At 34.9% G+C, this 17395-nt stretch overlaps 1 protein-coding gene across 2 annotated transcripts in view; it reads left to right on the forward strand.

Moving 5' to 3' along the window:
- The window catches only part of LOC150092319 (oxysterol-binding protein-related protein 11-like), a 375890-nt gene that overhangs the window by 91258 nt on the left and 267237 nt on the right, over nucleotides 1–17395 (forward strand). For both annotated transcript variants that reach the window (XM_090415181.1, XM_090415180.1), the window contains one exon: nucleotides 2528–2797. In XM_090415181.1, the coding sequence (XP_090271307.1) occupies nucleotides 2528–2797 (270 nt within the window). The remainder of the gene's footprint in view (nucleotides 1–2527; nucleotides 2798–17395) is intronic.

The raw sequence follows: 17395 nt of genomic DNA on the forward strand, positions 1-17395 counted from the left end.
TACCTTTTATTCTTTCTAGGATTATTCTCAGTAGTAATTTTGTAACATGGCTTGTTAAACTTATTAGTCTATATTCTGTACATTTGAAAGTTCTTGAAATTTTGGGAATAGTGACAAAGATGGATTTCCTTAGATCATCAGGGATGTATCCTGTACATAGATGTTATTAAAAATAACCTTCAGGTCATTAAGTGTGTTTTCATTTACTTTCTTTAACAATTCAATAGGGATCTGATCAGGGCCTGGTGTTTTACCTGTTTTCATTTGACTTAGAATATGCTCTATTTCTTCATATGTAATTGGTTCACCATCCATATTTTATATATCTGGTGCATCTGTGCGATCAGAGTCAAACAGTTCTTTTCCATATTCTTTCCATCTTTTATGATACCTTGTGTCTCTAGTAGCATTTTTCCATTTTGATCTTTTATACAAGGATTATGGTTGAAATTTTTCTTTTTATTTGTCAGGGCTTGGATCGATTTATGCATTTCTTTACTATTGTGTTTCTTGTCCAGTTACTCTATTTCTTTACATTTTTCATTTAGCCACTTGTCTTTAGCCTTCCTGCATTCATTTTTTATAATTTTATTGAGTATTCTATACTGTTGTGTATTTTTCTTTTTTCATCTTTCATTCATAAGTTCTAGTATTGATTCAGTCACCCAGAGTTTTTTCTTATTGTATTTAATTTTTGGGATAACCTCGTTAGCTGTCTTATATATTGCACTTCTAAAATTTGACCACCTGTTTTCAATTTCCTCTGTGTTACAAAGTATATTGTCTTCTGTTTTATATCCTACATGATCTAATTTCTGAGTTAAACACCATTATGTTGTCAGGTATATTCAGAGCTGTGAAGTAAAGTCTTTCAGTATGATTGTTTTTAGAAATGTTTTTTAGCTTAATTTTTAAAGTGGACACAACAGGGTTATGGTCTGAACCTATATCAGCACCTGGGTATGTTTTTATGTTGGTTATATTATATTTGTATCTATTATTTATCGTTATGAAATCTATTTGGTTTCTTAGATTATATACAGATTATATACTTGGACAAACCTGGGTTTGTCCAAGTATATAGTCTGTGCTTTGGATGTTGTGTGCAAGTTGTTTTGAATACAGAATTGTATCAATCTCTCACCTCTTTCATTTCTGTTGCCTAGTCCATATTTTCCAACAACTGGATTTTCTTCCCCTTCTCACACCTTTGCATTCAAGTCACCCATCACAATGATCTTCTATTTCAATGATGAAGAAATATAAATCTTCTATTTCTTCATCATTGTGAGTCATCGTAGGGGCATAAACCTGGATAATTATGATGTTTAAGGCTTTGCGGCTAATTTAATAAGTATTATTCTTTCGTTTATGGGCCACAGCCCCATTACAGATTTCAAGATGTCTTTCTTAATCATGAAACCCACTCCATATTCATGCTTCTCTCCACCAGAATATACAAATGTAAAGCCATCTTTTTCTAGTTTTCCCATGTTAGGCCATCTTGTTTCACTGATTCCCATCACATCAACTTTAAGTCTTTTTATTTCCTGTATAAGGTTGTCAAAATTCCCTAGTTTATATAATGCTCTCATGTTCCAATTTTCAAGACTCCATTTCTTGTTTTCAAACGAGGAATATCAGATGCCAACCTTCCTTTCGGATTTAAGTTGACATCATTATGGAGTGCACTTGCAGCGCTCATTTTAATCACAGTTTCAGTGTCTTCTTCCCTGTAACTATTTACAGCTTGGGACGTTGCAGAGGTTCCAACTTCCAAAGCATAGCTTGTAAAATATTTCCGTATCTCATGGTCGACTATAGGATAGAGGATAGTAACGTGGTGAGGCCCCGATCTCTTCCACATCTGCAATAGCCAGCTAACTTGGCTCACTCTGTCAGCCATTGATTTGTATTCAGGATCTTTCGCCTGCCAGTTGTTTCACATTGCCGTTGATGTATGAATTCTTCCGCTAATGATGAAACAGCAGATGTCATTGCAGTCCTAACATCTCCCATGCTGGCCACATAACGTCTTGGGAGATGCACTTTATAGCTTTCTGCCAGCTCTTTGCTTAGTATCAACTTTGCCATGGCTAATTACGACACCATGTTTTCCGGGGGGGGGGGGGTCCACGTGGAGGCATGATACTAAGACTTCCAGGGTATGGCCCTCCACGGACTTCACCGAAATATTGGCACTGCCATATATATCAGTTCCATCAGGGTTTTTGACCGTGTCATAGGTTGCCAACCCACCACGGAAATCCATCCCAGGCTTAACTGTGCTCAACATGCTACAAGCATGACTGATGGCTAGTCAGCCAAGATCCTGGTAGGAGAACACAGCTAATTCCTCCCCTTATATTTATCACTGTAATGAACATAGTGTTGCAATCTGTGTCCCACTGATTATTAACGTTATTAATAATATAATCTGCAAAACTTATTTTTTTGATTGTTAAATATCTTTGTTGTTTGTCATAGTGTGTAAAATAAAGAAAATACAAGTCATTCTTTATTTCAGAAAAATCCTCCTCTTCCACCAAGAGAACAACGGCCATTATTTTTAACCTTTGTTGAAACAAATTCTAGTAATATTCAACAACATGGTGTACAAAAAGATCCTGATTCACATGACTCTTTACTCAACCAGAGGTTACAGAATGCAGGTTTCTCGCCTTCACATAATATTATTACACAAAGTGCTACTTCGGTGACAGAGGCATTAAACTCTGTTCGAAGGATGCTTATTCAGAATAATCAAAATTATAAGGCACTAGTGGGAACTATAGAGGTAAGGTCCAGTTGTTTCGATGATGTTTATTTCTATATATCATTAAAAACCTTTGACACCATCGAAATTCTTTAATCCTAAATGTATTTATATACTCTGTTTTACATTAAGTTTTATTTTATATGTATTTTATGTATTATATGCAACACTTTTTTGTAAAATGATAAATTCTGGTTACTTCTTCTTTGCTATAATAAATTTAGTTTAATCCTTTATCCAAGTGTAAACAAACAAAGTTTGTGCCTGAAAATATCTTCAGGACTGAGGTAAGGTAGTGCAACACCAGGCAACTCCGAGCAAAGGTGGACCAAGCTCTCATCACTCCTTGTCTCAGTATCTTCCATAATGCAAAGCACATCTCCTTGCAGACATGTATATACTGCTATGCATTAAGGGAATGGCCACTACCCAGACTGGTTTCCCTTTGTTTAAGTGCAGGGGATGCCATTCCAAAAACTCGTAAAATTCGCTGGATCACCCAATAATGAGCGACCCACAGAATGAGAAAGTCGGAAACTCAGAAGCGCTCATTTGCTCATCTGGAAGGATAACAGCAACAGCCGTGCCTCAGTTAACTTCACGGGCTACAGCATTGCCATTCATCACCCAAGCTTCCAACCGGTTCCGACCTTTATTGAGGTGTATTTAAGTAAAGACCTCTTTAAAAATTAGATGATCCCAAAAGATCACCCAACTCAGCTTTGTTCCACTCAGTGACAGTCTCACCCAGTCACCAAGAAGAACTTCTCAGCGTTGGCTCTACCCAGTGGCAGGCTCACCCCACCAGACAGACAGAGCCATAATCCCAGGCAAAAGTAGAGCTTTTGCCTGGCTCTACTCAGAGACAGGCAAAAACCTACCCCAAGCAGAGCCTCTCATATAAATCCAGCATGGGAGGCAGACCCAAACGTGGAGATACTAAAGCAGAAGCAATAGGAGAGGTCATATTTACCTATAGGAGTTGCTAACAGGTGTACCACCTTATTATTGAATTACTCTAGATTTAGAAAAAGATGTTGGAAGTTTATTTTTCACTTGGTTAGACTATAATAAATTTAGTTTAATCCTTTATCCAAGTGTAAGCAAACAAAGTTTGCTCCTGAAAATATCTTCAGGACTGAGGTAAAGTAGTGCAACACTAGGCAACTCCGAGCAAAGGTGGACCAAGATCTCATCACTCCTTGTCTCAGTATCTCCCATAATGCAAAGCACATCTCCTTGCCACTTCCCTTAATGCTACTATGCATTAAGGGAAGGGCCACTACCCAGACCGGTTTCAACCTTTATTGAGGTCTCGTCAGTGGGAGGCAGACCCAAATCCAGAGTAATTCAATAATAAGGTGGTACACCTGTTGGCAACTCCTATAGGTAAATATGACCTCTTATTGCTTCTGCTTTAGTATCCCCACGTTTGGGTCTGCCTCCCACTGACGAGACCTCAATAAAGATTGAAACCGGTCTGGATAGTGGCCCTTCCCTTAATGCATAGCAATATATACCTGCCCGCAAGGAGATGCGCTTTGCATTATGGAAGATACTGAGACAAGGAGTGATAAGAGCTTGGTCCGCCTTTGCTCGGAGTTGCCTGATGTTGCACTACCTTTCCTCAGTCCTGAAGATATTTCCAGGTGCAAACTTTGTTTGCTTACACTTGGATAAAGGATTAAACTAAATTTATTATAGTCTAACCAAGTGAAAAATAAACTTCTTCTTTGCTAGCAGGAAAAATTAAAAGGATATAAAAAGAAAAAAAACAACTAAAATGTTATTTATTGATATTTTTACTTCATATTATAATGTTTTTGGAATAAAAACAACAAATTAAGCACATAACACTCTTTTTGAACATAAATTTATTATACAAGTATATATAAAAAAAATATATATATATATATATATATATATATATATATATATACAAAGTTTTATATAGCAAATATCTTAACAGTAGGCATAGTGAAAAATGCAAATTTTATTAAATAACTAAGCTTCTTTGCATACTAGTAAATATGTAAAAAAATTTATTGAATGTTACAAATTTTAAACATACTGTATCCATATGTCATTGGTAAGAAAGTCTCATTCTAACATTTTTTTATCTTAAAAGAAATGTTGTTGTTGTCAGCCTGTAGAATTCCACTGCCGAGCAAAGGCCTCCCCCATGTTTTTCCATTCGGCTCTGTTTTGGGCTGTTTTCGACCAGGTTGGTCCTGCTGTTAGAATAAGTTCATCTGGTTTTCTGTCTGCCTCTACTTCTCTTTCCCTCTCTGTTATCCAGTAGGTGGCGAGTTTATCACATGCGCCATCTTGTTTTCTCATCAAGTGTCCTCCCCATTTCCATTTTAGGGATTTTGCTGTTCTTATTGATATAAGTGACTTTTGTTTTCTGTCTTATTTCTAGGTCTCTTATTTTTTCTTTCCTTTTGATGTTTAACATACTTCTTTCCATTGCTCTTTTGTATGTTCTTAGCTTGGTCACTTGTTTAGTTGTTAGTGACATGTTTGTGATCCATAGTTTATAATGGGTAGTGTGATCATATTATGAAGTTTGCATTTTAGGCTGATTGGTAGGTCTCCCTTCATCCACTCCTTTAAACTCCAGTAGCTTCTCCAAGCATTGGTGATTCTGGCATCTGTTTCTTTTCCATCCAGAGTTTTTAAATGATATTATCTGGCCCAAATATTTAAAATCTTCTTCGTAAGTTATTATTCTGTTTTCAACAGTTATTGAGATTTCTGTGTGGATAGTCATTAATTTAGATTTGCTGTAGCTTATGTTTAATCCATATGTTTTTCTTTTATTACTTAGATCTCTAATCATTGTTTCCAGTTCTGAGCTGTTTTCAAATAACTGTGCTATGTCATCGGCAAATATATGATTGCTTAAATTTTTGCTGAAGATGTTTAAACCATAATTATCCCAGTTCAGTTCTCTAAATAACATTTCCAACAATAAAGTGAATAGCTTGGGTGCTATTGTGTCATCATCATCATCATCAAATTCCTGCCATGTACCCTCAAGGGGTGTACAGGATATGACAGTACTACATGAAAAAATTACATCATTACTAACTTCCTATCTACAATTTTCCTCCAAATCAGTCTGTTACTTGTCAAGACTCCAACATTATCAGATCTTATATTTCTATCATCTAAGGCACTTTGTACCGTATCAATCCACCTATATCTTGGTCTTCCTTTGGGTCGTTTTCCTGCCAACCTGGCAGAGAACACTTGTTTTGCTAATCTTTCCTCTCCCATTCTATTTAAGTGACCATACCATCTGAGATTAGCTCTGCTAATGCATTCCTGGATGCTGACAATGTCAAGTTCTTTCCTAATATCCTCATTTTTAATATGATATTGCCATTGATGCCATCTGTTCACGCCTCTAATCTTTCTCAGGACTCTCATATCTGCGGTCTCTAGTCTTTGGTCAAGTGTTTTACTTCTGACCCAGCTCTCAGATCCATAAGTTAAAATTGGTTTGAACACAGTCTTGTATACAGCTAATTTAGTGTTCTGACTAATTTCTCTCTTATTCCATATGAATTTATTCAATTGACTTCCCACGATACCAGCTTTGCTGATTCTGTTGTCTATTTCTATATTTAGTTTACCATCTTCAGTAAAAATTGTGCCTAAGTAGCTGAAATGTTTTACTTGTTCCACAGGTTCTCCATTCACAACACAGTTGACATTTTCAATGATTCTGCCTATTTTCATTGTCTTTGTCTTTTTATTGCTGACCTTCATACCATATCTATTTCAACAGCTATTCAATTTAGTCAGAGAATCTTGCAGACTTGTAGCGGATTTATTTAGAAGTATAACATCATCCGCATAAAGCAAAGAGCTGACATTAACATCTCCAATTTTGATATCAGGTTTAATACCACATTCCTTCATAATGTGATCCATATAGATAATGAATAACAGAGGGGATAATGTACATCCTTGTCTCACACCAGATTTAACATTAAACCATCTTCCTGAACTTCCTTCAATTCTAACTGCTGACTCACAACTCAAATAAAGATTAAGTATTGCTTGATATAATGCCCCATTGACACCATATAACTGCAGCGTATTGAATAGCTTCTCTCGTGGCACCTTGTCATATGCCTTTTCCAAATCGACAAAACTTAAATACAGATCTTTGTCTTCCTGTTTAATTCCTCTTCCTAGGTTGAAAGGTGGTCCTGTTGTCTCAAGTTTGATTTCTGCTGTGTTACTATTATAAATATTTTTTAATATTCTGATATATTTATTTTCTATACCGTGATTTTGGAGTCCCAGGAACAGCGCCTTTTGTTCTATTGAGGGAAGTCTATGAATGCTATGTATAGAGGCTTATTATATTCTTGATATTTTTCAATAATTTGATTGATAGTATGTAGATGATCAATAGTTGAAAAACCTTTTCACAATCCTGCTTGTTCATATGGTTAGTTCTAATCTAGTTGGCTTGTAATTCTGTTTTGGATAATCCTAATAAATATTTTATAATTATTTCAGATGAGATTATGCTTATATTTGATCTATCACCCTTCTTATGAAGTAGTATTTTTTCTGAGGTTAACCGCTACCTTGGAACTGTTTCTGTATGTAGGATGCCATTGTATAGTTTAAGAAGTTCTGGTGTTAGTTCCTTGAGTCTTATTTTGAAGAATTCTGCTGGAATTTGATCTTCAATTTGTTTGACTGCCTGTTCTATTTCTTCTTTGGTGATTTCCAAGATAGGATCATCACACATTCTATTTGTTTGGTTGTGTGTTAGACTATTTGCTTGATTACTTGAATAATTCTTGGTAGAATTTTGTTGCTATTTTGAGAACTTCAGATCTGTTATTTGTTTTATCACCAAATTCATTTACTAAGGAAGAGGGAATCCAGGATTTGCCATTTTTTAGGTCATTTTTTGCTGCTTTTAAAGATGTGCCTTGTTCTAGGGTTTGTTTGATTTTATTTATGTTGAAATTCCTTAATCTTTTCTAATTTCTCTTTTGACTAATTTGTTTAGTTAAACTAACTCTATTTTATTTTGTATTGAATGGAATCTTTTTTTTCTTTAGTAGTTCTCTTTGTTTTATTAAGTTTTTGGTATTGTCAGTTATTTTTGACTCTTTAATTTCTCTTGTTGCTATTTAGTGGTTGGTATGCTTGCTTTGTCACTTCCTCTATATTATCGCAAAGCTCTTCAGCATTATTTAGTCTGGTTGATTTTTTCCTTAAATTGTCTCTATATTTCTTCTGGTTTCTTTGTAGATCTTGAACTCCTGATTGTCTGTTTCTGAACCAATTATTCCTGTTTTTTTTTTTTTTTTTTGGAACCAGAAGGGCTCCTCTTATTAATCTATGATCTGAATTGAAAATTGAAATTGTCAAAAACTTCAAAGTTATATAGATGAAGTGAATCTTTTAATAATGTATAGTCTATTTCATTTCTTGTTTTTCTAGTTTTTCTATCCGATGAAATCCATGTCCATCTTTTTTTTTCTCTTTTCCTAAAGAAGGAATTTTCAGCTGGTGGTTAAAGGCGAATTGTAAGAGTCACCATCCTCTGTCATTTCTTTTCTGGCTGCCATGGTTTCCAAGAACTAAATCTTCTGCCTTTTGTTGCTTAGTGCCTACCTGGACATTAAAGTCTCCCATTATGATATCTTCAGAGTTGTGGGGTGTTATTTCTAGTGCAAGTTCATCATAGAACTCCTCTATTTTTTCCTGATCATAGCTTGTGGTGGGAACATAAACCTGTATTGTTGTTAGTGATTTGTTTTTTTCCTAATTCTAACTTTAAGGAGGCAATTCTACTTGCATAAGTTTTAAATTCTGCAATATGCTTTCTCCATTTGTTCCTAATTAAGAAACCGACTCGATTAAGTCTTTTCACCTTATTATGGTAAAATAGAAGGCTACTGTCTCTTTCGATAATTTTTTTTGATGTCACATCTCACCTCTGAAAGTCCAATGATGTCCCAGTTGATTTCTTCCAGAGATTCTTCTAGTTCTACTACTCTATCCTCTGATTATAATGTATGGACATTCAATGAAGCGATTTTTATACATTTTAGTGATAGATTTAGTTATAGTTTTAGTATAAGTTTTCGTGATGGTTTTCCTAGTTCTTTTTATTAGAGACAGAACTCCCTTCAGGGGGTTTGAGTTTGCATCTTCATTTGCCTGGAAGAGATTCATCAAAATCGGTAAATGTCCTTTTTGGCCTTGGACAGTGTAGCCTTTCTTTTTTCTTTTTGCCATGAAACATGTCTTAGGGGGGTTTTTTTTGGTCTAATCTCCAACTTGGGAGATACATTTTATGCCTTCCTATCAGGTTTGCTCCTCTAGAGTGTAGACACCATTTTTAGCCATTCTACTGGAGCACAGACACTAAAGAAGGTTCCCTTAACCCTGGGATTATACCAGGTTACACCATCTTTACTGCATAATGTGAAAAGAAATAGCAAAATAGAAAAGATTCACCCCTAGCCCTCGAGTACTCTAATAGCATTGGGGGAAAAGGGGCCAGAAAGAAGGAAGAAAAAGTGGAGGGACCAAAAATAAAAATAAAAAATCAGCTAACGCCTTTTTATTCCCGTATACGGGGAGTAGACGAGGCCATTTTAACCCTATCTAACTTTTTGGAGATTGAGTGGGCAGTTCAATCTCCACTGGTACAAATCAGAGATAGATGGCCCAAGGCTATCACTAATTAGCGGCACACAGTGAAGAGAGATGGCTCAAATGTGCCGCCATCTCGTGGTCCCTAACCCTAACACAATATATTTAATGTCTGAAATAATGTGGGTTCTACGGTCAATTTTCTTGAGTTTACGGGAGGAAAAACCTGCTTACCCGTGCCAGAGATCGACTAACTCGGGAACCGGTCGAAAAAAGGCTTTGAAAAATTTCCTCTAGTCGCCGACTAGACTCGAAACCAAGTCTTCCTTCGTGCGGCCTAGCGCCGTGGTGTGCAAACGCCACATCCACTGAGCTACACAGGCTCGTGGAGGGACCAGTCTACAGATAATATAGCAGGTGTATGTTACATGAAGTAAGGCGTGGTCCAGCATCAGGTGCCTCGGGTTTGCCATACCCATACTCACTAGAGTGAGCCTTTGAGTGAGAAGGGAAAGAAATGTATTCAGTCCTGATTCACATGAATCTTTACTTAACCAGAGGTTACAGAATGTAGGTTTCTTGCCTTCATTGTTGATTACTACTTCCATAATGCATTATCACACACACTGCACCCCCCAGTTTAGCATCATCAGCAAACAACTGAATGTTTCCTGTCAGCTCATTTCGTATATATCGATATACAAATTGAAACAACAGAGAACCAGGTAATGAACCCTGTGGTACAACAGTAGTCACTTACCTTCTCCTGGACTCAACTCCTCCATAAACCACTCTTTAATATCTGTCCACTGGCTATCCTCTAATACAAATCACCAGATTTATATCCATTCCTATTTGTTCTAATTTATCCAATAGAGTTCATTCAATTCCTCCATAAACCACTCTTTGATATCTGTCCATCAGACATTCTCTAATCCAAATCACCAGTTACAATTTTAACAGCTTGTCAGGGAAAGAGACGATAGACTTATTTTATCCTACAGATGAATTCTATTCTGTACAACAGTACCATTCTCCTGACACAGTTATCACAGGTAAAGGAAGGAAAGTTTCAAAAATTTAATTTTTTTAAGAAAAAGAAACAGTGGTAAGGGTTTAACTGAGGATGTTCTAAAATCACAAGATCTCGAGCTGCATTGGGAGAATTAGAGACATATGTCTTCAAGTGAAGGGAGATAAAAGCAACATAGACCTATTGTGAAGGGACAGGGAGTTCTGTTTAAGATGATATTTAACTTAACATTATCCAAGAAATTCTCTTCCAAATAATCTTTTTCTTATGAATTTAATGTTCCTAACATGGTTAAAACATTTCAAAAAGGATATATTGCAAGATATTTTAGTTGCATAAATCTGGTAAATTTTTTAAAGACAGCAGTTGTGGCTCGTCCATAAGGACTGCAGGGCTGCAGCCCCTCCAGTATAAAATGAAAGTGCCTTTCATTTTATCCTGTTTTATTATCACCATTCTTAAATTTTTATATCATCATCATCATCATCATCAAATTCCTGCCATGTACCCTCAAGGAGTGTACAGGATATGATAGTACTACATGAAAAAATTACATCATTATTAATTTCCTATCTACAATTTTCCTCCAAATCAGAAGTCTGTTACTTGTCAAGACTCCAACATTATCAGATCTTATATTTCTATCGTCTAAAGCACTTTGTACAGTATCAATCCACCTATATCTTGGTCTTCCTCTAGGTCATTTTGCTGCCAAACTGGCAGAGAACACTTGTTTTGCTAATCTTTCCTCGCATATTCTGTTTAAGTGACCATACCACCTGAGATTAGCTCTGCTAACACATTCCTGGATGCTGACAATGTCAAGTTCTTTCCTAATATCCTCGTTTTTAATATGATATTGCCATTGATGCCATCTGTTCACACCTATAATCTTTCTCAGGACTCTCATATCTGTGGTCTCTAGTCTTTGGTCAAGTGTTTTACTTCTGACCCAGCTCTCAGATCCATAAGTTAAAACTGGTTTGAACACTGTCTTGTACACAGCTAATTTAGTGTTCCGACTAATTTCTCTCTTATTCCATATGAATTTATTCAATTGACTTCCCACCATACCAGCTTTGCTTATTCTGTTGTCTATTTCTATATTTAATTTACCATCTTCAGTAAAAATCGTGCCTAAATAGCTGAAATGTTTTACTTGTTCCATAAGGTTCTCCATTCACAACACAGTTGACATTTTCAATGATTCTGCCTATTTTCATTGTCTTTGTCTTTTTATTGCTGACCTTCATACCATATCTATTACAACAGCTATTCAATTTAGTCAGAGAATCTTGCAGACTTGTAGCGGATTTATTTAGAAGTATAACATCATCCGCATAAAGCAATGAGCTGACATTAACATCTCCAATTTTGATATCATGTTTAATACCACTTTCCTTCATAATGTGATCCATATAGATAATGAATAACAGAGGGGATAATGTACATCCTTGTCTCACACCAGATTTAACATTAAACCATCTTCCTGTACTTCCTTCAATTCTAACTGCTGACTTACAACTCAAATAAAGACTAAGTATTGCTTGATATAATGCCCCATTGACACCATATAACCGCAGCGTATTGAATAGCTTCTCTCTTGGCACCTTGTCATATGCCTTTTCCAGATCGACAAAACTTAAATACAGATATTTGTTATATTCCCATGCTTTCTCAACTGTTTGTCGTAAAGTGAAGATCTGATCCTGACAGCCTCTATTTGGCCTGAATCCAGCTTGTTCTTCACCAAGCTTTTCTTCCACAATTCTTCTCAACCGTTTCTCAAGTATACTTGCATAGATCTTGCCAGGAACACTCAGTAGGGAAATACCTCAGTAATTCTCACATGCAGTTTTATTTCCCTTTTTATATATGGGTACTATGAGAGCTCTACTCCAGTCATCGGGAATTCGTCCCTCTGTCCAGGCTTTCTGAACTATGCAGTGCAGCCACTGTAAGACTCTTATACCACCATACTTCAGCATTTCTGGTCGAATATCATCTACTCCTGCTGCCTTTCCACATTTCAAGCCTTTGATGGCTTTTTCTGCTTCTAGTATGGATATGTATTTCTGACTGCATGCCTGGTTAGTGTCTTTTACCACTGTGCTGTCATCACTGCTTGTTTCATTTAGCAGTTTTTCAAAGTAATTACTCCATACTTCAAGAATATCTTTTTCTCCCGTTTTCATGTCACCTTTATCATCTCTAATTCCTTTTACAGCACTCTTTCCTCCATTCTTAAGCTTCTTCAACAACCTCCAGAATATTTTGCCACCTTCTTGATATTTATTTTCTATATTCTTGCCAAAGTCCTCCCATGACTTTTGTTTAGCTAGTTTTACACAGTGTTTAGCATTCTTGCATTTGTCTCTATATTCTCTAAGAGCACAAGCTGACTTATTTGCCAGGAACTTTTGATATGCTTTCTTCTTTTCCTTCACTGCCTCTTTAACTTCCTGTGTCCACCAGGGAGTTCTGATTTTTTTATCCTTACAGATAACCTCACCACATGCCTCTCTGGGAATCAATCCATGTTTTCTTCAGAGTTTGCCACCGAATCTCCAAGGTTTGATTCCTGTTCTCAAACTCTTTCATTTTTTCTTCAATAATCTTTGTGTATTTTAGCCTACAGTTAACATCTGAGAGCTGCTCAACTTTTATTCGCTTTAAAACTTTCTTACATGTTATTCTTTTCAATATGAAATTCAATTTTATCCTGCTCAAGACTAAATAGTGATCACTTCCAATTTCAAATCCTCTGTACACTCTGGTGTCCTGCACCAGGGAGAAAACATCACTAAGGCCAGCCAGGCTAGCCGAGTGGTTAACGTACCCGCTTTCCAGCCAAAAGACTGTGGGTTCGAATCCTGCATGTGGGCATGGAGGTTTGTGATTATCTTTGGAAATACTAGTGGTGGTAGATGGCGTTGGTGTAGTTGCGGTTCAGTTGGTGGATTGAGTGGCGGAGACAGAACTGTAGAGCAGGTACCCTCTTTCGATGAGTCTTTGGACTCACTGAAGGAGACTAATAATAATATTATAAATTTTTATATATTTATCTAAATATATGCTTTTTTCCCATTATTTTCTTGTTTGTAATACAGTACCGCTCGATAGTATTTTATATAATTCATTTTGTAGCTATAGTTGTATTTTGCAATAGTCAATGTGCTGTGCGGGCTAGGGCTAGTATTGGTACTGGCTAGAATACTCAGCACTGGAGTTGCATTCAATGCAGACCATATCAAACAGCTATCTAGTGGGGATTTACGTGCAGTTCGGGCTGGTAGCATTGCAACCCAAGATACGTTGCTACTACACGAGCATAAACAACACAAATTAACGTCGTCGTCATTATCATAGGTAAATATTGTGCAGTTTTTCTTTTTTTCTATTTAATTATAGCAATGAACAAAGAGAAGAATTCTGTTAAATATTTGCAAAATATAAAATTTTCACGTCTGTTAGGACTTACAAAAGTTTATGATATAATGTATAAGGCAGGAATTTGTGAATCTTTTGTTGAAGTATTCAAACCTCTACAAATAATAATTATTACACCTATGACAACGGCTGAACCTGAAAGGTGCTTCTCAGCTCTCAAAAGAATTAAAACTTTTTTAAGAAATTCAATGGCACAAAATTGACTTACTGCTTTAGCCATGTTCAGTATAGAGAAAAACATGATTACAAATATAACTTTTAATGATAAGGTCATAGATAAATTTGTAAATCAAAAAGAATAAAGAATGGAATTTAAATATAAATAGATAATTATCAATTGACGTTGTTTTTCTTTTTACATTCAATTGCTCAATTGCATTTATGTGTATAACTTAACTTAGCAAGTAAATGATATAATTTTTTCAATCCATATTGATTTCTTTTTTTTTTTACTTTTATTGCTACAGCCCCACCACTACAAATTCTTACGAGCTGCCACTGAAAGACAGTTATAATAGGGAAAGATTTAATCATCAAATAAGAAGTCTGAGAGTAAATCACGATTGAAACAAATAATTCTCACATGATATCAAGAACAGAAATGTTAAACTACTGATTTAGTCATGTAAAGTGTCAGACAGTTCAACCTCTGTTTGATGTAGAATAAGCACATTTTGCAGTTGAGATAATCCTTTAAACACTTCAAGCTTTATCAAGAATGCCTTGTGAAATCTAACTTGACACAGGTGTACATATTTATCATCATCATACATATCAAGGATTTAGGCCTAGCGTGGCCTGTTCCGGCCTTAGAAGTCATCGTTTAAGAGGACGTCCTGGTTTTCTTTTTCCTAATGGCTTGTTCCTTAAGGTTTGTTTTGGTAATCTTTCTATTTTCATTCTTTGAACATGTTCCATCCATTTATATTTATATTTTTTAAATGTTTTTCTATTACTGATTCTTGGTTTAATTCTTTTATGATTTCTTCGTTTCTTTTGTTATCAAATAGAGTATACTTTGCAGTTTTTCTCATAAACTTCATTTCTGCTGTTATTAATCTTCGTTTGTCTTTTTGTTTTATTGTCCAGATTTCACTTCCATACAATAAGACTGGTAGGGCTAATGTATTGTATACTTTTAGTCTGGTTTGGTTTAAATATAGAATTAATTACACCTGTTATTTTTAAATATTTTGCAATTTTTACTTTTATATCTTTTTTGTTTTCATATGTGATCATACATCCTAGGTAGTTAAATGAATTCACCGATTCTAAGATCTTATTATCTATCACTATCTTAGTTCTTGCTGGATCTTGTCCTTTAAAGGCCATAGTTTTTGATTTTTCTGTTGATATTATCATACCATAATCTTTGGCTATCTCATTTAGATCTAAAATAGCTTTCTATAAGTTATCTTCAGAATTTGTAATTATTATTTGGTCGTCTGCAAAGAGGAGAGTGTTTAAGTTAACTGTTAGGTGAAAGTTTAATTCCTTGATGGGAATTTTTATTCCACTTTATTATTATTTCATTTAGGTAAATATTAAAAAGAGTTGCTGAGAGGGGACATCCCTGTCAGACCCCTTGGTTTATTATTATTATTCAGGCCTCCATGTAGTCAAAAGACTCATTGTGGGAGGTCCTTCCTAAGAAACAGTCTATCAAAACTCATCGAGGGAAGGTCCCACAATGAGTCAAAAGACTCATTGTGGGACCCTCCATGCAAAGAAACCACTGCTCACCCTCTTGCAAACAGTTTCCTTTCGTAACTTCCAGGGATGGCCTCTTGTCATCACTCCTTCCTGCTGTTCAACCAAGCGAAAGAACTCTCCAGTGTCAACCCTGTAACCACCTCAACAGTTTAAAAGTCTCAATCATATCACCTCTCCTTCTTCTATCCACCAAACTCTGCAGTTCACATTCCCTTAGCCAATCCTCATAACTAACATGGTACAGTCCTGAAACCATCTTTGTTATCCGCCTTTGTACCCTTTCCACAGATCTCTCTTGTATATGATAGCTCATGATTTAATCTTATTTGTATTTCATTATTTTCATATTATGATAGCTTTTAAGATATTATTTGTTATTTTTCTTTCTTTTAATATGTTAAATAAAATGCTTCTTTTAATTTTGTCAATTGCTTTATTCAAAGTCAATAAATGCAATATGTGTTTCTAAATTGTATTCTCTTCTTTTCTCTATTATTAATTTTAGGCAAAAGGCCGGGTCTATGCATGATCATCCTTCTGTGTAAAATGGGTTATTATTATTTCATTTAAGTAGATATTAAAAAGAGTTGCTTAGAGAGGACATCCCTGTCGGACCCCTTGGTTTATCTATCTCGTATATGATTGCTCGTGATTTAATCTTATTTGTATTTGATTATTTTCATATATATTTGTGGTAGCTTTTAGGATATTATTTGGTATTTGTCTTTCTTTTAATATGTTAAATAATATATTTCTTTTAACTTTGTCAAATGCTTTTTCAAAGTCAATAAATGCAATATGTGTTTCTAAATTGTATTCTCTTTTCTCTATTATTAATTTTAGGCAAAAGGCTGGGTCTATACATATCATCCTTTTCTAAATCTATTCTGTACTTCTAAAATAAAGTTTTCGGAGTATTTCATTAGTTTGCTATTTAAAATTCTGCTATATATTTTGTAACAGGAATTTAGTATACTTATACCTCTATAGTTTTTAGGGTCATCTCTACTACCTTTTTTAAGGATAGGAACCACAGTTGCTTTTTTCCATTCTATTGGGGGGGGGGGGGATATTACCAGTTGAATAAATTTTATTTAAAAATAATAGGAGTCTTTCTTTGAATCTTGTTCCTGCATATTTATATAGTTATGAACCTAGCTTATTTTCTCCAGGTGATTTTCCGTTTCTTGTTTCTTTCAGGCTGATTTCTAATTCTTCTTCAGTTATTTCATTTTCATTAAATGTTTGCCAGTTGTCTTTTTTAAAATATTTATTTATCCACAATTCTGTGTAGAAATTTAGAAATTCTTCTAATTTTAATTCGATGTTTAATTTTGTTTTCTTTAGTATCTGCATTTAGGTGTCTCAAAATCTTATATACATTGGGTCTTATTTTATATAAATCATGTTCTAAATTAAAAACAAATTTGTTCCATGATTCTCTGTCTTTTTCTGACTTCTCTTTTAGCTATGGCTCTTATTCTTTTATATTCTATTTCATCTTCTAATCTTTTACTGCTTAACCATTTATGATAGGCTTCTTTTTTCATTTTGATTATTTCTTTGATTGTATCATCCCATATCTTCAGTTTTTTCCTTTTATTGAATTTTTTGGTCTTTCATAAGCTTTCATTTGCTGCTACATTTAGTATCGTTTTTATATTAAGCCATTCTATTTCTATTTCTTCATTTTGTTTTATTTTATCTAGATATTGGTTAATTCTTTGTTCATATAGCCATTGTATATTTGTGTCATTTAATAGTCTAGTTTTATAAACAAA

Source organism: Typopeltis vanoorti, chromosome 26 (assembly GCF_054136105.1).
Source record: "Typopeltis vanoorti isolate ZY-2024b chromosome 26, IOZ_Tvanoo_1.0, whole genome shotgun sequence".
Taxonomy (NCBI): Eukaryota; Metazoa; Arthropoda; class Arachnida; order Uropygi; family Thelyphonidae; genus Typopeltis; species Typopeltis vanoorti.